At 54.6% G+C, this 25,654-nt stretch overlaps 1 protein-coding gene across 1 annotated transcript in view; it reads right to left on the reverse strand.

The window, feature by feature from the left end:
- Positions 1-200: 200 nt before the first annotated feature.
- The window catches only part of Trappc12 (trafficking protein particle complex subunit 12), a 67,992-nt gene continuing 42,538 nt past the window's right edge, over positions 201-25,654 (reverse strand). Inside the window, exons 6-12 of the mRNA XM_047522838.1 lie at positions 24,495-24,607; positions 15,553-15,625; positions 14,466-14,539; positions 9,442-9,540; positions 2,039-2,139; positions 1,449-1,536; positions 201-1,202 (exon numbers count right to left, since the gene is read on the reverse strand). Of these exons, the coding sequence (XP_047378794.1) occupies positions 960-1,202; positions 1,449-1,536; positions 2,039-2,139; positions 9,442-9,540; positions 14,466-14,539; positions 15,553-15,625; positions 24,495-24,607 (791 nt within the window). The 3' untranslated portion in view covers positions 201-959. The remainder of the gene's footprint in view (positions 1,203-1,448; positions 1,537-2,038; positions 2,140-9,441; positions 9,541-14,465; positions 14,540-15,552; positions 15,626-24,494; positions 24,608-25,654) is intronic.

The raw sequence follows: 25,654 nt of genomic DNA on the forward strand, positions 1-25,654 counted from the left end.
TGCCATTTACCAAAGCCAGGGCTCAGTGATCCTCCCGCCCCGGCCTCCCAAGTAGCTGGGATGATGGGTGCACTGGCTTGTTTTTTCTCTTTTTAAAGAGATTTTTGAGCCACACTGGTGTCCAACAATTCTTTTGTCAGCCTGCCTCTCCCATTTGAATGCGTGATCCCTGTTTCAATAAGCATGCTGGACTACACGCCTGGTAGTGCCGTATCTATTCACGTTACTGTGGAAGTGAGTGGAAATACTGCTCTGCAACAGACGTCTAAATCAGTCTTCAACGTGTTAAAGTATATTAGGAAAACTAGAGAGTTAAAGGAGGTTCTTTAGTGAAGTGCCTAAATTTTCAGGTACTTTTAAATTTCTCTGTGAATATCAGGGCCCAGGTCCCCTCAGGTGCCAAGTGCAGGCTGCTCAGGGCCTGGGCAGCACCGCCCTCCCCCAGCCTGGGTACTGAGTGTTCCGCACCTTCTCTGTGGAGTCTGCACCTGAGCTCCTGATCCTCTCCTCCCTGAAGGCAGCCACAGCCTTGCCCTCTCCCGCGCTGCGCGAAACACTGAGTAGGGGAGGGCTCTCAGCCTGCAGGGGCAGAGCAGTCGGGTGAAGCCACCGCATGTGGACAGTGATGTACTCCGCCCTCCCGAGGACAGCTGCTATTCCTCCTCCCAGCTTTCCTCTGGGGTGCTTAGGATGAATGGAGAGGGTGGCTTCCAGGGACATGCTGGGGCCCATGGTGGACCTGCTCCTGCCCTGGACACCGTCCTGATGGCACATAGGCAACAACACAGCACTGCGGGGATGGGGGTCAGCAGATGGTGCAGGTCTGGCCTGACCGTGGTCCTGGCTCAAGGAGATGCGCTCCCGGGCTCCAGCGAGAGCTTTTATTGAGTCTGGCAGAGCGGCGGCAGCACATCTGCTCCAGGGCTCGCAGGGCACAAAGGTCAGTGGCCTGCGGGGGACTAGGCCAGCTTGAGGCACTGCGTGTTGAAGCTGTCCCCTTCCTTGCCTGCAACGGCCTCCAGCAGGCTCTGCTTCTTCTGCATGCTCCGGGAGGACTCCAGCTCGTACATGGTGGTCAGGTTGAAGAGCACACTCTCATGCAGGTAGTGCCTGGGGTCCTGCTGGACCATGGCCTCCAGCTGCCGCAGCGAATCCTTGAGCTTGCCCAGGTAGAGCAGACACACGGCCGTGTTGTTGTTGGCCTGCGGGAGCAGAGACATGCAGAGGCACGCAGACCCGCCGCTGCTCCCACCCGTACCTCGGGCCTGTGGGGCAGAGCTGCTGAGGCAGAGCCCAGAGCCGCCTCACGCCTCCCAGGGCCTTCTGTGGCTGCCTGGTGCCGGCAGGCCGCACAGAGCTGAGGGCCCAGGTCTGCTGAGTGCACAGTGCTAACGTCTCCGACATGCCGAGGGTCCCCAGCGTCCTGGATCTATGCTTGGGCATCTTACCACTGCATTTGTGGGTTCTATCCTCAAAATCTCTGTGAAGAATCTGTGGGCTTCTGCAAAGTCGTTCTGGCCGAGGTGAAGGAAGGCTCTGTAACACAAGCACAGGGAAGCAGGCCCCAGTAGACGGACCTCAGATGCCCACCGGGGACAGGCGCACCCGCCCTTCAGGCTGAGGGCCACACTGCGCATGCTGGCTAGCAAAGCTCCCCAGGTGTGGCTGAGCACAGAAACCTGCTGTGAAGATGGACACCTGCTCTGTGTCCACTCTGTGTAGGTTCATCCTGATGAATACACACACACAAAGCCACAATGTTTCACTCATGAAAATGGCTCTTAGGGACCAGACAGGTCCCCATGGTGGGTTGTCAGGGACAGTGAACACTTATGCACATGTATGTGGAAACAGGGCCACACAAACAGTGCTTTTTGGTTTTTATGGCTGCAATTCTAGAAGACACCAGTGCGCCTCCAGCCCAGGGCTCTCTGGGATTCAGCTCCAGATGGCAGAGGGAGAGGGGTGTGTTTCCTGAGGGGAGAGAGGTTCTTAAGGGAGCTGAGAAAACACGTGTCTGGTGTAAAATGATATTTACCTGTTCATTAAAACCATTATTTTACCCTGTAGTCCATCCAGTTTCTGTGTCACTTTCTCAACGTCTTGAAAATACTTTTCAGCTGTTTTTATGTCTCCAATCTGCTTTGACAAAATCATCTTGTTAGTTAAAAAATTAAGGGATATTGAAGTTATACCCACATACATAGTTCCTAGCACCACGTCAGAAATGAGGCCATGCAGGTGCCAGGCAGGGCCTTGGCAGCCATCTAGCGGCCATTACCTTTTGTAAAAAAGAGACATTTAAGATACAATGTCTGCTTCACATCAGAAGTTAAAATGCATGCTTGATTTAAAAGTCTTCAATTTAGTAACTTGTGTTATCTAAAATGAATTCTGGAATAGTATTAAGTAAAAATAAAATGACTAATAAAATAAAAATAAGACACTTTTAACTTTTGGTGTAGTAAGGCAGGCCCAATTCTGTTGGCATCTGTGGGTAGAGGGATGGCATGCACCATGATGTGCTTAACCAAATGGTACAAAATTCTACTACAAAAAAGTAACCAACCAGAACATAAGCACAAACCTCTTATCACATGTGGAAGCCACGCTTCCTTCGGGTGGGCACTGGCAGGAGGGGAGCGGGTGGAGCCCGACATCCTGACACCCCCTCCCACCTCTGTGGTGCCCAGGCAGCACCTGCTGGGTTCTGGCCTAAAGTAGGAGGGGAGGCTTCTCCACGAGGAGCAGAGCCTCCCGAGGAGGGGAGGCACACAGCAGGAGGCAGGTGGAGCCGGGAACAGCAGTGCTGCGGCCACACTCTGCTCTTGGAGACTCCAGGAAACCAGCTGGCACAGCTCGTCCAAGGCCCTCGGCTCCAGCCCTGTGCATCCTGCAGGGCCTGCACTAGCTGAAACCCTGCTCCACAGCACGGCACTTAGTGCTGACCTGAAGTCACTGTAGCCAGCGGTCAAGATGGACTGGGCCCTTGCACGTCTGGCCCTGCACCTGGTACCTCTGGAATGGCTCATTTGACTTGCCACCACTGTGGACACACTGCCCAGCTTCATTTTCTGGATGACAAAATCAAGGCTGGGCAAAGCAAGGCAAGCCTCTCAGGGACTCAGCTCTGGGTCTTGCCAACTCTACCCTGCACACACCCTCTGCTCCAGAAGGCCTCAGAGACCTAAGGGCATTGTTTGCCACCCACTGACTTTCCTGAGTATTACAAAGTAAGTGTACACCTTCACCATTATGAAAATGTAATGAGGATTTAAATTCTACCCATTTTTAAGAAATTGGTAGGGCTTAAAAATATAAAAAATAAAACCATATAAAGATAAAACCAGGGGCTGGGGAGATAGCTCAGTCGGTAGAGTGCTTGCCTTGTAAGCACAAGGCCCTGGGTTCGGTCCCCAGCACCCAAAAAAAAAAAAAAAAAAAAAACCATATAAAAGCTAAAAAATTAAACCATATAAAAGACAAGAGTACTACAGAACATCTTGAAAATAAAGTTATTAAAGAAACCAGTAAATGGATAAGATAGTCAAGAAAAAGAAAGTGTGAACATACCTAAAGAATTAGAAATTTAACAGGAGAAGCAGGGTGAGGTAATGCACACCTGTACTACCAGATAACAGGGAGGCTCAGGTAGAAGGATTACAAATTTGAGGTCAGCCTGGACAACTCAGCAAGACCGATCTCTAAAGAAAAAGGACTGGGAGTGTTGCTCAGTAGGAGGGTGTGTGCATACTCTGTGTGAGGCCCTGGTCTAATCCCGGCCCCCAAACCAGGAAATCTAACAGGAGAAACAGCCATAGGTAGAAAGGAACTTGAAATAGCCACGAAGAGGCCTGTCCTTTACGTACTCTAGGCAATTCCTGTGCAAGAAGGGAACTGTTCCCCAGATGGGTCTGTTCCCAGAATCGATCCTGTTCCTCACACTGATCCAGAAAGAGAGAGGAACCCCTCCCCCACTGCGTCCCACCTGTCACTTGCGCCTGCTCCTAGAAGTGCCCTGCGGTGTGGCACTGTCCTCTCCACTGAAACTGCCAGAGGCGGCCCTGGCTCAGTGGAGTCCGCGGCTCTCAAATCTGGAGGCTGTGCACGGCCTCCTGGCCTTGTGCCTGGGGCAGCAGAGCTGCCTTCATGCAGCTGTGCTGACATTGGGGTCAAAGTCGTTTGCATCCACTTGGCTTCTGGACTTCCATGCTGGCACAAAAGGTATTTCCCTGGCATAAATGGCGATCCATGTAGAGAGATCTGAGGGGCAGCACCTGAGTCAGAGTGAAGTGACCCTAAGGAGGATGGACAGGGCGGTACGGCCGGCAGGTCTGTCTGCCCTTCCTGCAAACAGAGGCTCCCTAGGTCCTCCATCCCCGGGCACCACGGTCCTGGCAGTGGGGTCCTCTCCTCTGCCCACCCGCCTTTGGTGTGGGAGGCACAGGTGCCCTGCAGGCTGCTGTGGGGGAGGCCCACAGGCCGGGAGCTGCCTGCTGTGTGACCGAGGGGCTGACGGCGTGGATGGGAGCATGCCCAGGAGTCGGGGCCTGGGTGGAAAGGGTGGATCAGGCCTCGAGGGAGCCCTTCATGGTGCTGTATGTAGAGTGCAGGTCTCCGTCTATCCTCTGAGTGGACACTGGATGCACTAGGTGGCCCTCTGCTCAGAACCAGAACTGTGCTGAGCACTTCTTGGAGAGGAGGAGGAAAGCTCCTCGGAAGTAAAACACTGAAGATCTGGAACAGCTCTGTCACCGGGAGGCCTAAGAGGAGGAGCCTTTGGGGTTCCAGTGTTTGCTGATGTGTCTTCCTCTTTGGTCCAGCAATTGTGGGAGTGAGAAATAGGTGAGCCTATTTTTGTTTCACATAATAGTTTAGAAAAACCTTAAAAATAAATTTGAGCTGGGCCCAGTAGTCACACCTATAATCCCAGCTACTTGGGAGGAGGATCTCAAGTTCAAGGCCAGCCTAGGCAACTCAAGGAGAGCTCATCTCAAAATAAATAAAAAGGGCTGGATGTGGTGGTACATGCCTATATCCCAGTGGCTTGGGAGGCTGAGACATGAGGATTGTGAGTTCAAAGTCAGCCTCAGCAACTTCTGAGAACCTAAGCAACTCAGAGAGATCCTGTTTCTAAGTAAAATATAAAAAAGCTGGGGTTGTGGCTCAGTGGTTAAGTGCTCTTGGATTCAACGCCTAGTATGTATGTATGTTTGTATAAATAAATAAAATAAAATAAAAAGGGCTGCGGATGTGGCTCAGTGATATTACTCAGCATGTATGAAGCACCAAGTTCAATCCTCAGTACAAAAACAAAAAACCAAACAAACAAAAGCGGGAACTCAATGCAAAATGTGAAGCACACAGAGAAGGTGCCGTGGTTTCTGTCTCCCACCCGTGTGGCATCGTCTGGAAGCCCAAGGCCTGGTGTGACCCGCCCAGCACCATCCTGCCTCCTGGGCTTTCCCGCAGCCTGGCACCTCTGTTCCAGAGTCCCGTCTCTCCTCCCCTCTCAGACAGATAGGGTGCTGGCGGAGAGTGGCATCACTCCTGCTGGTCCTCTGCGCACGGGCTGCGCGCTCTTCCCAGGCTCACAGGGTGGGGAGCGCTGCTCACCTGCTCTGGCCCGAGGTGAGAAGACCTGCGCGTCCAGGCCCTGCTGTTGACACCTGCCGTGGTGGCATACTACTGGAGCCTGCCTGCTGCAGGTCCCACTGTGCCCCAAGGGCAGCGAGGGCAGCAGGCTGGCAAACACTGAGGTCATCCCATGCTGCAGGCCATGGTGACAGGGCCCAGGACCCCAGCCCTCAGTGGCCCCCTCAGGTGCCCCTCTAGGCAGATGCCCATGCCAGCATCTCTTTGGAACAAGCTCTCAGAGAACTCTGAATCTGCTGTCCCCACTGAGCGGCTTTGTCTGCAGTGCCATCGCTACGTGAGAAATACAAAGTACGGTGGTCCATCCTCAGAATGTACATTCAGCCTTAGTTGGGATGCAAGATCCAATCACAGCCATTTAACTACACCCTTCCCTTTGTGCACCCCAATTTAAAAATTAGCTAATCACATAGATTGTGACCCTGAGCTCCTCCTACCAGGGCAAGGGGTAGTGCTACATTCGGGACAAAAGCTGGGGACTGCCCCCCAGGTGCGCCTGCTGGCCAGGTTTAGAAGCACGTCCTTCTGCAGAAGTAAAGTTGCCTTGCCGGCCCATGTCCGAGCAGGGATTTATTCCCTGGGGCACCTGGGTCTTCGTGACAGTCAGCAGGCTGATCCAGAAGAGGCATACTCTCCAGGAGCAGTCTAGAAGCTAAGCTGCACTGGCCAGCCCCTGGCACACCTTCTGCCCGCAGGCCTTGCCCCTTGTGTGCTGTGCCCAGGATGTCCTCGCTCTCCTGAACACTGCGCCTGCTCCACCTGGGGCACTACCACACCTTCCCCTGGCACTGTTTGAGCCAGCCACCCTGTGCCTGTGGATAGCACGAGAGGTGGCAAAAGATGCCACTCCCTTCTACTTGCACACACTGGGCACCGGGCAACTCAACTTGTGGAAAGGAAACACATGCCACTCCAGACATGGCACTCCAGGTCCCGTGGCCTGAGGGTGCATGACCCTGGTGTTCAGACATGGCCCACAATGACAGCGGGGATCCTGCTGAGCCCAAAACCTTGCTTTCTTACTATTTACTTCCTTCTAATGCGCTGGTAACACGGTGCACCAAGTGCCTGCAGTGTATGCAATGCTTCTTGCCTTTGGCATTGTCTGCAACTCATCATGGAAGGGCTGCAAAAAGCTGTTCCAGAGACTGAACAACCCCAGAGAAATGTACTGATGCAGGGTGGGAACAAAGTAGCCACACGCTGTGGGACGGAGGTGGGCCTGTGAGGCACTCTTAAGAATCTGCCATGGCTGAGGCTGCCTGTGAGCTCTGAGTCCTGACTCCAGCTGTGAACCTAAGGAGCAGACCCTGCCTGGTTCCCATGTGAGTCAATGGGGATCCTTGTCGTCCAAACAGAGCAGACTCAGCCCTAGCTAGACTTAACTCTGGACTCTCATTTGGCACCAGCCCTCCCACCCATGCTGTCCTATGTCCTCATCTAACCACCCCATGCTGTCCTATGTCCTCATCTAACCACCCCATGCTGTCCTATGTCCCCATCTAAGCACCCCATGCTGTCCTATGTCCTCATCTAACCACCCCATGCTGTCCTATGTCCTCATCTAACCACCCCATGCTGTCCTATGTCCTCATCTAAGCACCCCATGCTGTCCTATGTCCTCATCTAACCACCCCATGCTGTCCTATGTCCTCCTCCTGCCCTCCACCCCATGCTGTCCTATGTCCTCATCTAACCACCCCATGCTGTCCTATGTCCTCATCTAACCACCCCTTGCTGTCCTATGTCCTCATGTAACCACCCCATGCTGTCCTAAGTCCTCATCTAACCACCCCATGCTGTCCTATGTCCTCATCTAACCACCCCATGCTGTCCTATGTCCTCATCTAACCACCCCTTGCTGTCCTATGTCCTCATGTAACCACCCCATGCTGTCCTATGTCCTCATCTAACCACCCATGCTGTCCTATGTCCTCATCTAACCACCCCATGCTGTCCTACGTCCTCATCTAACCACCCCATGCTGTCCTATGTCCTCATCTAACCACCCCATGCTGTCCTATGTCCTCATCTAACCACCCATGCTGTCCTATGTCCTCATCTAACCACCCATGCTGTCCTATGTCCTCATCTAACCACCCATGCTGTCCTATGTCCTCATCTAACCACCCCATGCTGTCCTACGTCCTCACCTAACCACCCCATGCTGTCCTACGTCCTCATCTAACCACCCCATGCTGTCCTACGTCCTCATCAAACCACCCCATGCTGTCCTACGTCCTCATCTAACCACCCCATGCTGTCCTATGTCCTCATCTAACCACCCCATACTGTCCTATGTCCTCATCTAACCACCCCATGCTGTCCTATGTCCTCATCCAGCCCTCCCACCCATGCTGTCCTATGTCCTCATCTAACCACCCCATGCTGTCCTATGTCCTCATCCAGCCCTCCCACCCATGCTGTCCTATGTCCTCATCTAACCACCCCATGCTGTCCTAAGTCCTCATCTAACCACCCATGCTGTCCTATGTCCTCATCTAACCACCCCATGCTGTCCTATGTCCTCCTCCTGCCCTCCTACCCATGCTGTCCTATGTCCTCATCTAACCACCCATGCTGTCCTATGTCCTCATCTAACCACCCCATACTGTCCTATGTCCTCATCTAACCACCCCATGCTGTCCTATGTCCTCATCTAACCACCCCATGCTGTCCTATGTCCTCATCTAACCACCCATGCTGTCCTATGTCCTCATCTAACCACCCATGCTGTCCTATGTCCTCATCTAACCACCCCATGCTGTCCTACGTCCTCATCTAACCACCTCATGCTGTCCTACGTCCTCACCTAACCACCCCATGCTGTCCTACGTCATCTAACCACCCCATGCTGTCCTACGTCCTCATCAAACCACCCCATGCTGTCCTACGTCCTCATCAAACCACCCCATGCTGTCCTATGTCCTCATCTAACCACCCCATACTGTCCTATGTCCTCATCTAACCACCCCATGCTGTCCTATGTCCTCATCCAGCCCTCCCACCCATGCTGTCCTATGTCCTCATCTAACCACCCCATGCTGTCCTATGTCCTCATCTAACCACCCCATGCTGTCCTATGTCCTCATCTAACCACCCCATGCTGTCCTACGACCTCATCTAACCACCCCATACTGTCCTATGTCCTCATCTAAGCACCCCATGCTGTCCTATGTCCTCATCTAACCACCCCATGCTGTCCTATGTCCTCATCTAACCACCCCATGCTGTCCTATGTCCTCATCTAACCACCCCATGCTGTCCTATGTCCTCATCTAAGCACCCCATGCTGTCCTATGTCCTCATCTAAGCACCCCATGCTGTCCTATGTCCTCATCCAGCCCCGCGACCCCATACTGCCTGTGCCCTCACCACTTCTTGCTCTTGCACTCTGAGATACTGGGCACATTTGCTGATCTGTTCCAAGATGAAATCTGGCCTGAACCTATAACACCAGTAGGCTGGCTCTGGTATAGAGAGCTGAGGTGGAAGGTTTCTTTTGGTTCATTCAGTGCTGTCCTACTGGTCCCAGGATTGTTTCTAATGTTTTCCATTTGGTGTCTGTGTTGAAAATTCCTGCCCACTCGCTCTGAGCACCCGTCCTTCCCGGTGTCCAAGGCTGTGGCTTCACAGTCCAGCCAGAACTGCTTCAGAGTCCCCAGGTCAATGGCCACACACATCTGAGCTAATCCTGCACCATTCCCCGTATGACAGTGTCGTGGAGAACGGCCCTGCTCTGGCCGGCCGCCCGGCTCACTCTGGAGCCACTGGGAGCGTGGATACCTGCAGCAGGATGCGGCCGATGCCACTCAGCAGCTGTGGCTCCTGCTCTGGGTAGTACCTGATGACCGCGCGGTACGCGTCCACAGCCAGCACATAGTCCTGTGGAGAGACCCGAAAGCACGGCTTGAGTACGGAAACCACCCTGGGCTGCATGCTAGGAGGGGCACAGCTGTCCATGGACACACGTGTGGAACTGGGGCTCTGAGCTGGGCAGTCTCATGTTCTTCTGTCACCCAGGGGCACAGGGTCAGCGTCCCTCTCCTACCCTCCAGGCAGCAGCTCAGAGGTCACCTGACTTGGTCTCTGACTTTCTTTCCCACAAGGCCATAGAGTGGACCAGCGACTCTGCTGAATCCATTCCCCAGAACACAATCCACATTTTCCATGCTAGAAACTGAGGCAAAATCCCTACAAATAAACAACCCTCAAGGCAGCTTTGCAAGGAGAGCGAGCCTGACGTTCCACGTTGCTCTTCCTCAGCAGGACATCTGAATGCCACCTGCTCTCCGCCGCACCCAGGATGCTCCTCTGTTGCCATGACTGCACAGGGGCATCGGGAGAGAGGCCTTGCAACCACGGCTGGGCATCTGAACCCTGCACGGGGCCTCAACCTTCAGGCCTCTCCAGCCTCTTGTGTCTTGAGAGCCAGGCCCCCTCTCCAAGGCAGGGCCTGGCTCCACTGCCCAGCATGCATGTGCCCCTACAGGCCACCCAGTGGAGGAAGCTCTCCTCTAGGTGGAGCTGGTCCTGGGAGGGGTCTGTCACTCTCATGGGACACAGAGGTCTGTCCCTCAGGGCTGCCAACAGACACCCAGCATCCTCTGAGTGATGTGCTGGTGTAACGGGGCACCTGCCGCAGAGCCGTGTGGCAGCCCTGAGCTGAACTCCCTCCCCGTCGGCAACCGCACATGGTCAGCAGGATGGCGTCCACGCACGGAGCTTTGCTCCTAGCTTACTCACTGAAAACCCCGGAAGGTACTTTTATTTTATATTCCTCTACATTTTCCATTTCCTACAAACTGGGACTGGAGTCACTAGCTTGCTAATTGGGATGTTATAAAGAAAGACAGACGACAAGGCAAGTTCCAGTTTGGCAGGAAGACAATGAAGCCTCTCGGAGCCTGGTACCTCCAAGCGCAGCTCATTAAAACTAATTTTACTCCCGGCCAGATGCTCACAAGGAGCCAGACAGCATGGGCCTCACTCTCCTCTCCCACGTCACTTTCTGTGTTGAGACAGGGCCTCACTAGGTGGTCCAGGCTGGTCTGTCTTGGCCTCCTGGGGTGCTGGGCTACAGGGCTAAGGGCCTCTCACCGCCTGCTGCTGCCCGTGGCTGCACCGACCTGCTTCCCGGTGTGAGTGTGAATGGGAGACCCCACAGAGGTGGCTTCGTGAGCAGCTGAGCCACGCTGAGGAGGGACACGCTGTGCAAATCGAGCCTGCCGTCCAGGGCCTGGGCACTGCTTTGTAAAGTCCAGCTGGCAGACAGGGAGGCTCCAGGAGGCTGTGGCCCGAGCCTGTGCTGCTGGGAAGTGTCTGTTCGGATCCGACACACCCCTTACTTCTGGTTTCAAGTGAACAAGAGGCAGACTGAGGTTCACAGGAGCTCTGACTGTCCCTGGGGTGTGCCTGAGGCAGGTGCCCTGATCCACCTGTGCTTCACCCGTGTTCTGCCAGGACGGCCACTGAGAGCACGGGACCAGGAGTGCCGGGCAGTGAGCTCTGCCACGACGGCTTTCTGGCTAGGGCAGTGTTTCTGATGGTCTGACTGGCGACTGGCCTTTGCTGGGAAAGCGCACTGCACAGGGCCGTGGAACTGCTCCTGGGAGGGCTGCTCTGGGCAGCGTCCATGGGCTCAGACCATCGGGGAAACGGGTCCGGAGCAGAGAAGAGGACAGGGCACTCTGCAGCAGCTGAGAGCCATGGTCTCAAGGTCGGTGACGGTGACGAAGGGCACCAGATGGGTGCCGTCCTTCAGGTGTAGACAGGACCTCTGCCCAGGAGGTGGCTGTGGCCAGGGCAGAGGAAGTTTGGCAGGTCTCAAGTGGGCTAGAAGAGGCTGGGCGCTTGCTGGACAGCTTCCCTCAGCCCTCTCTTCTCCATCAGACTGCTCATTCTCAAGGTGGCGGGAACAGAGCCCCTGCGAGCGACCCTGGATGACGGGACCTCCTCAGAGACCTCGCCTGTCGGGATCACACAGATCTGGCTTTGAAAGGAGCACGGATGCTACACCCAGGGACAAACTGCCTCTTGCCAGTCTCCACAGTGACTGGCTGTGAAACCAGACTTCTGGCCACTCTGCAGCTGGAATACTTGGGTGTCATGTGTGACCAAGGAGGAGGCTGTGCATTCACACCCTTTCCACAGGTGAGAAGCCAGGACAGGAGTGTGGGGCACCTGCAGGGACGTGGACGTGGACGTGGGCAGGCACTCCGAGAGGCTGGGCAGTGAGCTGGTGCCCCTGCGTGGCCTGCCAGCACAGGTGCCAGTGCACACCTGTAACCCCAGCCTCTTGGGGGAGGCTGAGGCAGGAAGACGGCACGCTCCTGGCCAGCCTGGGTAACTCGGCAAGACCCTGTCTCAACATGAAGTAAACGGGACTGGGGATGTAGGTCGGTGGTGAGCGCTTCCTTGTATGTGCCAGGCCTGGGTTCCATCCCCGCACCACACACACAGGCTTAAGGAGAAGGGACATCTACAGACGGAGTACTGTGGGGTTTCCCTGCTCTGTCACATGGGCCTGTTATATGTGCCTTACAGCACAGCGTACAGATGTTATGGCTTGGATCTAAGGTGTCCCCCAAAAGCTCGCATGTGAGACGATGCCAGAAGGTTCAGAGGAGAAATGATCGGTTGTGAGAGTTGTAACCTAACCAGTGAATTAATCCCAGATGGGATTAACTGAGTGGTGACTGGAGGCAGGTGGGGTGTGGCTCTGGGGTATGGAGTCTCTCTCTGCTTCTCACAATGCCAGTTGCTTCCCTCCGTCACACTCTCCTGCCATGATGTTTAGTCTCACTTCCAGCCCCGAGGGATGGAGTCGCCCTTCTGTGGACCAAGACCTGAAACTGCGAGCCCTCAAATAAACCTTTCCTCCTTTACAGTTGTGCTGGTTGGGTCATTTAGTTGCATCAGTGAAAAAGTTGACTAAGACAGCAGATATCTGGGGTGGGAACATACAGATTCTTATCATTAAAAAGTTAAATTAATATTTACTTCACCATTATAGAAGTGTTATTTAAAATAATTAAATGGCTGATTGAATAACTCATTGTTAGTCCACACAGAATTTAAGGAGCACCAGACCCCGACTGCTGCAATGCCGAGTGTGCTCACTAGGTGGCAACAGACTGCGCATGCTGGATGGGCCTTAACTGCAGCACTTACTCCTTTTCAAAATCATGAAGAGTAAGCTCAACTTTCAAATTGAATCATGTTATCTTAAAAACACTTTTGAAGAGCCACGATATGTTCTGATGAGTCCCAACAACATGGGCAGAGGCCTTACATTTGGTGTGCTGTCCTGGCTCCTCAGCACAAGGAAAGCGCTTTTTGTTCTACCACCCTGTGAATGCATCTTGAAACTGCAAGGCAGAGCGCACAGTGGGACAGGCGGCCTCCTTCCCTGAGGCGTGTCAGCCCACGATCAGTGAAGCCTGGGTGTGTGAACTTGTGACTGGTTCCTCCTCCATACAACCCTGCTCTGCAACCCAGAATTTGGGGGCCTTCAGGGAAGCTGGGCCTGGAGGGTGGCCTCGCTGTGGTTGCTCAGGCTCTGGAGGGCAGAGGGGGTAGGAGCCAGGGCACGGCATCCAGTTACTGTCAAAGCCATGGGTGATAAGGAAGCAACCTGCTCTGGCCAGGGTGACCCCTGGGAGGTGCAAGGCCAGCGCAGAGGTGGGCAGGCCCTGCTGGCAGGGCCAGAGGGGAGGAAGAGAAGGAAGATGACAGACAGAGGGGGACTAGGAACAAAGTGGCCTATAGGCAACTGCCTTTTTGGAAATATCTCAGATGAGCCAAGAAAACACTCATTCTGAGAAAAAAACACAACTCCTTAAAAAACACATTTTCCTTTGTACTGAAAGGTGAGAGAGAGCGTGTGAAGTCAGAGCTGGAGGGAACCCAGCCAGCCATCCCCCTGTGCTGTGAGGAGGCTGAGGCTGGCGGACAGAGGACACGTCCAGGTCATGCACAGAGGCAAGCCGATGTTCTGCCCTCTGCACCAGCACACACAGAGGCAGGGACGCTGGACGGTGCCGGGGCCACACACCTTCCTATCCCTACAGGAGCTGCTTGTGGTTTTGAATCTACACCCACACCCAGCCTATGGACGCAGTGCTGTCCGGGGTTCTGAGGGCTCTGTGTATAATGCGGGGCTGAAGAGGGGGCCAGGGGTGCAGAGTCAGCCGAGGAGCCACCCTGGGTTGGTGGGAGGAGCTCTGACCTGTCTCAGAACAGCCCAGAAGATGCCAGTGGGCGGCTCCGGGGCGGCTGCCACTCCCAGACTCCTGGGTGTTGGGGCTCTGCAGCAGGACGGCCTGTGCCCAGGCTGCCCCCGACACAGACACTGGAGAGAGCTACGGCACAGGGGGGCCGTGTGCAGTGGGACAGACTGGGAGGAAGGAATGACAGGCTCCACTTGCTCTCTGGTTTTTACCTGGCTCCTCAGGGGTGGAAAGTTCTGGGCTGAAGTCCTCAGAATTGGGTCAGATGTCACAATCATCAACTGTAACATCGAGCAGAGATGGGAAGGAACCCACCAGAGCAGGGAAAACAAAGGAACCCACCTGGGATGGAGTTTAGAGGACAAAAGGGGGGATGGCCCATGCGTGCATAATTAGATTTGTCACATACATTTTGCCTTCTGTAGGAATGACAGCCCCGGGGTGTCCCTGAGCTTGGTGGACTCTGCTCTGGGGCGCCATCTGCATTCTCTCCACAGAGTGCCCACCGCTCTCTTGCCCTCTTCCAGTGATACCCTCTTCCGGAACCTACGGTGCTCTGCAGCTGGGCCACCCACGTACCTTCATTAGGAGCAGACAGTTTGCCATGGAGTACAGCACCCGGCCCAGACGCGACCTCCACAGCTGAATGGAGGCTGCAAAAGAAGAGCAGCTGTCAAAACGCAGGCAAGTCACAGGCTCCTGCCAGCCATCAGCGGCTGGGTCTTCTGAATTCTGATTGAAAAGCCCCTCTTGCTAACACTGCGGGGCCAGCCTGGAATGTTGATCCTGCTGCGAGCCAGACTGGAGGCAAGAAGCACAGCATTGGAATCTGGAGGCCTCAGCGGGCTCCCGAAGATGCAGGCAGCACAAAGGCTGCGGCTTAGCCCTGCTCAGACAAAGGAGCACCACCTGAGCACTCCAGGAAAGGCACACGTCTGCCTGCGGCTGTGCCCTGCTGGGAAGGGGCCTCAGGAAGGTGGCCACGAGGCTCCTGCTCGCCCCCTGCTGGCCCCGGGGTGTCAGGACAGCAGGTTCTCCCCAGCCCTGCACCTGCTGGCTCTTCTTTAGTTCCAATGACTTCCCAGGCCCTGGCTCCTTCACCTTTTAAATGGGAACAGCGATCCCTGCCCATTTTCTTCACAGGGCTGTGTGAGGGTGCGCCATGCGAATGGGTACCGGAGGGCCACCTGGAGGGCACGTGCACTGCAGGCAGGACGAGGCCAGCTCCACAAGCCTGGCGCGGCAGCACGGCAGGCACCGCCTGACCCCGCAGGGCCTTGGCCTGGTCTCTCCCACGTGCCCGCTGCTCGTTGCCACCCTTCCACTGGGTCCGAGCCTTCAGGGCCCCCCTGAGGTTTTCAAGGGCTCCGTGGCTTCAGGGAAAGGTCCCACAGCAGCTTTTGGGACAAGGGGAGGGCTGGCGTCTGTCTGTTTACATGCTGGGCCAGGCCCGCCCCCGGGGGGAAGCCGCCTGTGCTCATGCCTCTTCTTCCCTGTAGTGGGGTCAGGTCTAAATCTGCACCTATCTCTGCAGCACAGCGCAGGGCTCGGCTTGCCAAGAGGGAGGCGTGAGGGTGCGCGGGAGTGCCCACCATGGAGGGAGGGGAGAGAGAGAGACCCAGGCCACGCCTGTGTGGCTGCTCTGCTGGGAGCAGAGGCCCCTCACCTTGCCGGCTCTCGGGCGTGACGCTGCTCGAGCCCCCGTCTTCGGCAAGCCCTTGCTCCAGGTTGGCCAAGATCTGCAGTCATTTAAACAAGGAAAGAAAACCATAAAAATGAGTTTGCATCTGGACTTGTCACAGTATATTCTCAGCAGAGCAAATTTCTCTGGATAAAAATGCATCTAAGGACCATCCACATGGAGATTTCAAAGGCCGGGATGACTGTCACTCAGAGGTGACGGCGAAGGGAAGGGCCCTGCTCCCCCGCAAGGTGGCACTTGGGTTTCTGGCACTTGTGACCACTCTGAGACATCGTGCACAGGGACACGTGGCCTTCCTGTTTAAGAAGAGCCTCGATACGTGACAGGAGGGTGGCCACCGGCTTCAGTGGAAGCATCTGTCGCTCCTCCGGGCACCAGGAGGGGCTGTGGCCTTTTTAATGTGCCAAATACACTCTGTGCAGCTGTCATTTCATGTAGCTCTCACTGTTTGGTTAGTAACTCTTGGTTGCTTCTTCCATGTTCTGTTTTATCCTGAAAGAAAAGCTGCTGTGGCCACTACCATTAGGTACTGATCTCACTGTCTTGAGGGGCAGGATGAGGAGGAAGTCCCGGGAGTAGAGAATCTTCCCTAGACAGAACAAAGGCCTCCAGCCGTTCACCAGGGACACCTCTCCCTCATCAGGCCGCCTGGCCGGCTCCACTCCAGTGTGGACCAGGTCGCCGTGCTGTCCACTTGTCCCCTCGCCTGTGCAGAGGACAGCAGTGGCCGTGAGCCTCCACCTGTGGATGCCTGGGGGCTGGTGCTGAATGGCCTCCCAGCTGTCTGTCTTCGGATGTGTCACAGACCACACGCCTGCAGGGCAGGGAGTCTCAGTGCTGCCACGCAGCTGTGATCCCTGGACTGGAGGAGAGGAAGCCCAGGAAGGAAGAGAGGGACAGGGGACGGCGCCAGACAGGAAGAGAGCCCAGTGGAACCCTGACCATGCAGACGGCCAGCCCCACTAGGGTCAACGACCTGGGCCCTGGGCACAGGGGAGGAGGCCTTGCGTGGAGCCCAAAAGCGGAGGTCGAGAGCAGTGCCCTGAGGCAGGTGTGCTCGGCGGAGGACCAGCAGCAGCTCCCCACTGGCCCAACGCTCCGCTGAGGGGAGCCCTGGGCCTGTGGGGCCTTGGCTAGCTGCGTTCCTGCCGGCTGTGGGGAATGAGGGGCACCCAAGGGGGCAGAGGCCCCGGAGGAGGCTCTCACATCGCAGAGGCCAGGCAGCTCCACTAGCAGCAGAAGCAGAGCAGGAGAGCGCCCCGGCCACCTGCTCGTCCTCCTCCCAGGGAGTCAGCTGGGGACGGCACAGGTCAACAGGGGGCTGCAGCTCCCTCTGCCAGGAGCCCACACACTGGGCAGGGGGCATGTGGCAAGGCTCTGCAGGGCCTGCCCAGTCCTGGGCTGCTGAAGCCTGTGAGCACCAGGGGAGGCTCAGCCACGAGAGTGGGCACGTCGGGTCCTCAGCACTGCTTCCCCTTTAGGCTGCTACTGAATGGTATCTGTCAGCAGGTTCCCTCCAGATCAGAAGTACACCCCAAGTGACCAACAGAAACCTGGTCCCAGCCAGCAGCTCGCACAGCTGCCAGAGCCAGCCCTCTGCACTGCTGAGCGAGGCGAGTCTGCACACAGGAGCCACCAGAGCCAGCCCTCTGCACTGCTGAGCGACAGCGCACCAGCAGAGGCCAGTCTGCACACAGGAGCCACCAGAGCCAGCCTGTCGGGCAGCAGGCTGAGCCACGGCATCTGGAAGGCATACTCGCAGATCATCTCTTCTGGTTACAGTGTGGTTCTCTTCAGCACATGGAGTGTTGGTTCTCCAGGACGCAACACATGTCAGTGTGCAAAAGAAGCCTCAGCAGATCACAGAGAATCAAAATCATGTGTCTTTTCTGGCTACTAAACCAAAAACTAACAAAAGCAACTTAAGAACTATACAAAGTCATGGAGACTCAGCACTTAACAACATGCTACCGAACGATGTCACTGAAAAAATAAACCTAAAGGGACATTTAAAAATTTCTTGAAGCAAATGAAAATGGAAAGAATGAACCTAAACTTAGGGCCAACAGCAAAAGTAATACGAAGAAGGAAGACTGCAGCAAAACTCCTGCACCCCAAAGAGAGAGACTTAAAAAATCCAACAGTGCATCTTGAGGACCTAAAAAAGGAAGAGAACTAAAACCAAAATCAGTATTAGGAAAGAAGTGACAAAGATCAGAGCAGAAGTAACCAAACACAGACAGAAAAATACAAAAGAGCATGAATTTAAGTGCTGCTTTTAATAAGACAAACAAAACTGACAAATCGTTAGCTGAAGCTGGCTTTGAACTCACAATCCTCCTGCCTCAGCCTCCCAAGCCACTGGGATTACAGGCATGCGCCACCAAACCTGGCTTCAGCAGCATTTTAAAACACCAATAACAAAACTGCTAAGAAAGCAAACATAAAAACAACCCTTTCATAACAGCCACAAAAACATCTACCACAGCACCACTTAAGACAGTAAGGAAGAAAGAAATCAGCAGAGGAGAGGAAGGTGACAGGGTGGAGAAGGGAGGGTCAGTGGAAGCACTGGGGCTGACATGGAGCAAACGACACTGCAAGCACGTGTGAGCACGTCGGGATGAACCTGCTGCTGTGAATAATGGCAGCACACCAAAACCATGAAAAACAGCTCAAAATGGGCCAGAGACCTCCATGGAAGTACTTCAAGACCTTGGCATGGGCAGTTTTCTGGGTTAGACCCCCAAAGCATGGGAAACAAAAGCAAAAATACACAAGTGGGGTTACAGCAAACTAAAAAGCTTCTGAACAGCCAAGGAGACAGTCAAAAGCATGAGAGACAACTCAGGTAATGGGAGAAAACATCAATCAAAAAGCATTATCAGATACATGGAACTCACAGAACTTAAGGGCAACACAGAAATTCAATTAAAAATGGCCAAATGATCTGAATAGATACTTTTTAAAAGAAGAAATACAAAAGGTCAACACATCTAAAAAAAAATGCTCAATATCATTAGCCATTGGGAAAATTTAAATCAAAACTACAAGATATCCCACCCCAGTTAGAATAATTATTAAAAAACTAAAAAAACAAGGGGGATGTGGAGAAAAGCTCTCATGCACTGTTGGGGAGAATGTGACTTAGTACAACCACTGTGGAGAACAGCATGGAGGTCCTCCGAACAACTAACGTGAGACCCGCTGTAGGACCCAGCCAACCCTCTTCTGGATATACACCCAAAGGAAATGCAATCAGCCCCCCAGGGGAAAGCCCACGCCCATCTCGACTGCAGCAGTATTCAAATAATTGAGTATGGAACCCGCCTAAGTGCCCACTGACAGATGAACGGGTAAAGAAAGGCTGGCACACGTGATAATGGAGTATTCATCAGCCATGGAGAAGAAAGAAATCCTGTAATCCCAGAGTCTCGGGAGGCTGAGACAGGAGGATCTCGAGTTCAAAGCCAACCTCCGCAACTTAGCGAGATCCTAAGCAACTCAGAGAGACCTGTCTCTAAATAAAATACAAAACAGGGCTGGGGATGTGGCTCAGTGGTTGAGTGCCCGAGTTCAATCCCCAGTACCGACCCCCCCAAAAAAGAAAAGAATGGAATCCTGCCAGGTGCAGCAACACGGACGCAGCTGGAGGACACCCGCTGAGCAGGACGCGACCAGTGCCTCAGGTTCTCGCTCACGTGTGGGAGGTGAAGATAAAGCGGAGCTGAGCGCAGACTCAGGGACTACAGAGCCTGGGCAGGCAGCAGCTGTGGCGTGGAAGGCGGTGAAGGGAGGCTGAACTGGATCCGTGCCACTGTGTGTGCTCTAAGGACTATCACACTCAACCCCACAGATCCGTGCGATTAATACATGTCGATCCAAAGAAAAACAAAACTCTCCTAAAAATAACATGTTTTGTGGGGGGGCACTGGGGATTGAACTCAGGGACCCTCGACCACTGAGGCACATCCCAGCCCTATTTTGTATTTTATTTAGACAGGGTCTCACCAAGTTGCTTAGGGACTTGTTTTCCTGAGGCTGGCTTTGAACTTGTGATCCTCCTGCCTCAGCCTCCCGAATGGCTGGGATGACAGTGTGCCACTGAGCACAGCAAAATAAAACTTGCTTTAAAAGGAAAACGCAAGCTGCTTGGCTTGAAGCCAGAGCTTTGGAGTGGTCTGTCCCATCGCAGCTGATAACCTGTCTCCGGGCAGCTTTTTATTCAGGGTGTGCCAAGGTCAGAGTCTTGCTCAATTTGGAGCTTCCCAGGTGGTTCCTCACTGGAATTCTGGAGTCATGCGCTCCGTTCCTGGGAAGCAGCTGCGGGGGCACAGCGCCCAGTGCTGGGCGCACCTGGGCTGGTCGGGGGGAGGCTGTACTCCATTAGTGCAGACAGCCATGACTGCACTAATCCACTGGGGGTGGGGGGACACCTCGGAGGGAATGAAGACCTGGATGTTTTGCCCAAGGAGAAAGTCGTATGCCCTGAATGAATACAGCTCTCTGACTTGTTCACAACAGTACTTAAAAGGCAATCTGTAACCTATTCAGATTTAAAGGACCCAACTCCTTGCTCTGAGTCCACGCAGTCGTCCGGGGAGGTGGTGGAGCACACGTCCTAACTGGGTCAGACACGTTGGTCTGGAGCCACAGTCTGCAGAGGCTGAGAGGAAGGGCCCTTCACACCTGTCCCTGGGGTGACTGTCGTGCATTGTGGGGTGTGGTGGGACAGGACTCAGGATGATAGATCAGTGCAGGCTGTTGGGAGGTGGGCACTAATTCAAGAGCCTGAGGATTCACTGGCCCCCTGCAGTCCAGACAAAGGGTCGGTTGGGTCTGCCTTGGATCTCGGGAAGTCCAGGGATCTCCCTCTCACCACCCCAGGGACATCTCAGTAAAGAGGCTTTCCAAGGGACGTGGGTTTCTTGGAGCTGCTCCAGGACACCCAAAGATCATTAAGTACTTGGCCATGTGCCAGCACCTTGCTGAGTCACTGACCCCTCTCAACAGCCCGCGATGTCATGAGCGATACTACTCAGGACGGACAAAGAGGCTGGGCCAACCCAGGCTGACAGCTGGTCAGGCAGGGCCGGGCCTGGACGTTCTCACCGTTTGCCTGGCTCCAGGATACCCTCACACCCACTGCCTGTGGGTCAGCATCCTCTGCAGCCTTCACACCTTGACCACGCGCACAGATGGAAAGAAGGCACAGCGCTGAGAGGACAGTCAAGAGTGCAGGGCAGAGGCCTTTTGTTATGTCGAGGGCCTGCTTCTCTCTGGGCGGTCAATGCCTTGAGCTCACTGTGTGCACCAGCCTTTGTGCCAGGTGCAGGCGCCAGGTGGCACTGCTGGCCGTCCCCTGGCTTCTGATTTTCTGGAGTGTGAATCTCCACGGTGAGCAGAGTCAGGATGTAAACCCTGCGAGTCCTGATGCGAGGGCTCCTCCCTTCCTTCAGGATGTCAGGCGCGGGAGCCTCCAAGGCCACGGCCCTCCTGCCAGTTCTGCGGCCCTCCACGTGCCCTCTTCTCTCAAGCCACGATCACTTGCTCTCTGCGAGTGCAGCAGAAAAATGGAGCAAGGGAGCATCTGGGTCAGGCACAGTGCTGGCGGCAGCGGGTGTCCTCTGTATGCGGCTGGCCGGCCTGCCTGAGCAGCTGGCCAGTGACAGGCAGTGACGGCTGTTCTCACTTCTGTACAATAAAACAGCAGAACTGAGTATGTCCATGTGTCAGAAATCCTCTCAGAAAAGACTTGAAGCCTCCCAGAGGCCCCACTCTCACTCCTGCCTTACCTGCAGCCACCAGCAGAGAAGCAGAGCACACTGGTGGCTGAACAGGCTGCTTCTCCAGCAGGGGTGAGAACACCTCACCCTCCGCCTCCTCCGGGTGTGCTGAGGCTCGGAGGAGGGGCTCCTTTCCCCTGGTGCCCTCAGCAAGCTCCTGCGGGCTGGTGGGGGCTGCAACAGGCGGGCAGGACGGAGCTGCCCTGAAGCCCATGCCGGGCACATCCACACTGGCCGAGAATGAAGCACAAACTAACTGGACACCATTATTGGTGGCCTCTGCATCTGTTTATGCAGTGGCTCTTAGGAATACGTTCGCTTGGCTCTTTCCCAGCTGTCTGCAAGGTTCTCGAGCCAGAGGTGGAGACAGCCTGGAGAACCAGTGAGACGCACAGAGAGCAGAGGTGGAGGCATCTGCTCTTCTGACAGTGATGGTCACTAGCCTCTAAGCCACGGTGCCATGGCACACTCATAGTAAATGATGGCATATTTCACTCTTCAGGGGTGCAACTCCATTGAGCCACACATTTACTGATTCACCAGCGGCTCCAAGACAATAGGTGAAACACTTGACTCCTTTGTAAAGCGCAGACGGGTGTCCTGATCAAACTGGGCCCACACAGGAGCTCTCGACATCACCCTGGTCGAGACTTGTAGATGAACACACGGATTCTAATCATCGCTTGGTGAGTCTCTCAGCTGCCTCTGAGCACATGATGGGTTTATGGCTGCCGAGAATTCTGTAATTGGTTGTTTTCTGCTCTGCCTTGGTTACTAGGAAGTGGACAACAAATTTACTTTGAACACACCTTTTACTTTACCAACTGTACTAGTGGCTAAATTTTACTTTTCTTTGTCCCCTAGTCCTCATTTTCTTCAACAGGAAGGGCCTTATAAATGAAATTATGCAATGCATGAGTCTTGAAAATAAGAGAACGAATCCACCTTCGATGACGTCACCCACTCCTCTCACCTGGTGCTTCCCCTCTAATGCTGCTGTCTGCATCACTGATCAGGTGCCATCACTGACCATGGGCTGGCTATGAGAACTAACACAGTCCTGCCAATCAGAACTTCCCTGCGAGATGGCGCTGGCCCCAGAGCCAGGGATGACCTGCTCCAGGCGCAGGTGTTTAGCACTCTTCACAGGCTCTTCCAAGTGGATGTAGCCCACACAGAGCACAGCAGAGGCTGCCTCTGCGGGGGTGGCAGACGCTGGCGTAGGGAGAGAAGTAACCCTTCAGGGCTTCCTCATTTCCTGCGGAACACACGGCAGTAATGACAGTACCTGACTGGAGCGTGGGCCTGAGAGCCAGATCGCTCGGCTCAAATCATGTGAGTTGGGCACGCCAGGTGACCTCCTGAGCCTCAGCGTTCTCCTTTATCAAATGGGACATACAACACCTGCTTCACTGGTTGCTTAAGGATTGCTGAGTTACTACGTGGCAGACGCTCAGGAAAGGTGTGGACTCATCCCAAGCTTGATGTACCTGCCTGTCGAGCAGAGTGAGGACAGGTGGTCAGAACACAGTCAGACACCCTCTGACTGTGTCAGTTGCTCTGCAGTCGGAGGCGAGGGCTGCTGCTGGTCTTAGCCAGTGAGGCCTAGGAGGACCGTGAGCAGGTGGGAAGTCAGAGGACCAGAGAGCTGGCTTGCGGACCTGACTGTCTGCTCTCAGACCACCCCATGCCTCAGTCTTCTCTCTCAAATAGTAAGATATTTTCCTGCAACAATCTGACATGGAGGTGAATGAAAAGACTAGTTTAGAAAGTTAATGATCTAGAATTTCTCAGTATCAAGTTATGCAGTTCTAGTTCTGAAAATAAATACATTTTAGCTGTTTTAAGATTCAAGAAAAGTGCTACCATGAAAAAAGTAGCAAGCAATTCCACCAGCTGACCAAGGCACAAGAAAGCAGCACAGCTCTTTTAATCTTTAAGGTATAGCATGAAAACGTGGGAGCAGACATGAGCTGGTGGGTGGGGGGCCCTGAATCCTGCACGTCCCAGCAGAAGGCCCCTCTCGCACAGACTGGGTGGGGCGCATCCCCTCGGGTGCTGACAGCCCCAGGAATCCCACGGCTCCCACCAGAGGCTGGGAGCTGGAAGGAGGGGTGGCGTGTGCCCTCACACGCATGCTTCTGCCCGAGCAGCTGCCTGTGGCTGTGGTTTCCAGGCTGCCCCCTCACAGGGCTGCCCCGTGCCCAGCTGAGCCTGAGTCCCACATTTCCTCCGACGTTTCTCGGTGTGCGTCTGACTGTTGATGGGACGGCCGCAAGCTGACTTTGCGCAGCTGCTGTCACGGCCAGGGTCCGTCGCTCACACTCACAGCTCCTGGGCCTTGGCGTCAGTGCTGCCAGAGGGCTGTGGTCACCAGGCGTCGTTTCAGTCAGCCACCATGCTCTGCCTAGCGCGGCGCAGGAGCTCGTGACAGGTGCTGGCGTGAGCGGTCTGGCCCACGGAGGCCTGTCAGGGCACCAGGCAGGCGCTCCCAGGCTGCTGCCACTAACTAAGGTTTCTGTCTTCATTCACCAAGAGCACTGAGGAAGGGGAACTCAGCACCCAGCTTCACCTGGCAGGAGCACTGAGGAAGGGGAACTCAGCACCCAGCTTCACCTGGCAGGAGTACTGAGGAAGGGGATGCTCAGCAACTAGCTTTACCTAGCAGGAGTACTGAGGAAGGGGAACTCAGCACCCAGCTTCCCTGGCAAGAGTACTGAGGAAGGGGATGCTCAGCACCTAGCTTCACCTGGCAGAAGCACTGAGGAAGGGGAACTCAGCACCCAGCTTCACCTGGCAGGAGCACTGAGGAAGGGGAACTCAGCACCCAGCTTCACCTGGCAGGAGTACTGAGGAAGGGGAACTCAGCACCCAGCTTCACCTAGCAGGAGTTCTGAGGAAGCAGAAGCTCAGCACCCAGCTTTACCTAGCAGGAATACTGAGGAAGGGGAACTCAGCACCTGGCTTCACTTATTGAAAATACTGAAAAGGGGAAACTCAGCACTCAGGCACTTCCAACAACCATCCTCCATCCTTCAAAGTTACCTGGCCACACTAAGTGATGCCCTGGCTCTGAGGAAGGAAGTGGGACTGGTGTCGGCGGGAGGGACGGGCGCTTACCTTGCTGCAGACGGTCTTGACCCGGTGCAGTCTATCCAGGGACTCCTGTGGGTGGCCCAGGTACTGCTGCAGCTCTGCGTGCAGGATGCGCATGGAGAAGGGCACCATGGAGCCTAGGGTGGAAATTGGATCGGTCAGTCTGCCTGCTGTGGCTGGCGGGCTCCGGGGGCCAGCAGCCCAGCCGCAGTGAGGACCCGAGCCCTTATTCCTTGAGCACAGCTGCAGGCGTGTGCTGGTTTTCTCTGAAGAGCTGAATCTATGTGTCTCCAGCAACTGCCACCATCCCACGCAGAGGTCCACTCCTGTAGGGAGGGACAGCGCGGCAGTGCTACCGTTTCTGTAGCAAGCCAGCTCAAACCAGGGCGGCTCAGGCTGGGTGAGCGCCTGGGCCAGCCCCAGGCTGGGCCTCTTAGTGCAAGTTGTCTCAAAATGTTCTCTTTCCATGTTTATTGTTCCTTTTCAGCTACACGTAACATTAGGATGGATTCTGACGTAATCAGAGAAATGTGGAATGCAGTTTGCTCTGATTGGGTCCCCAGTGCTTCCCTCCCGCCCGCTCCTGCACGTCCTCCGGGTTACCTCAGTGTCCTGGGGATGCACATGAGGTGCGACCTGCTGGGGTGTGTCCACACGTGTATGCAGGGGAGCTAGGCCAGAGCCACTCCTGCGCTTTCCTCTCCTTCCCCCTCCCTTCCCCTTGGTGCCCTGCATCTAGTTCATCACTCTTTCTTCTATTTTCATGGAATCTTCCCCTTTTCCTTTCTCTCTTTCTCCTACCCTCCCTTTACTTTAGATTAGCTTCCGCATATCAGAGAGAACATTCGACCTGTGACTTTCTGTGTTTAGCTTATGTCACTTAGCACCATAGTCTCCAGGTTCAACCATTTATCAGCAAATGCCATAATTTCATTCTTCTTTATGGCTGAGTAATATTCCATTGTGTATATGGTGAGTATTCCATTCATCCTGATTGGTCCCATAGCTTGGCTATTGTGAATTGTGTTGCTATAAACATTGATGTGGTTGCATTCCTTATAGTATGCTGATTAAAGAACATTTGGCTGTATACTAAGGAGTGGGGACCATATGGTGGTTCCACTCCTAGTTTTTTTTGAGAAATCTCCACATTTCTTTCCAGAGTGGTTGCCTGGAGATGCAGT

Source organism: Sciurus carolinensis, chromosome 13 (genome assembly GCF_902686445.1).
Source record: "Sciurus carolinensis chromosome 13, mSciCar1.2, whole genome shotgun sequence".
Lineage (NCBI taxonomy): Eukaryota > Metazoa > Chordata > Mammalia > Rodentia > Sciuridae > Sciurus > Sciurus carolinensis.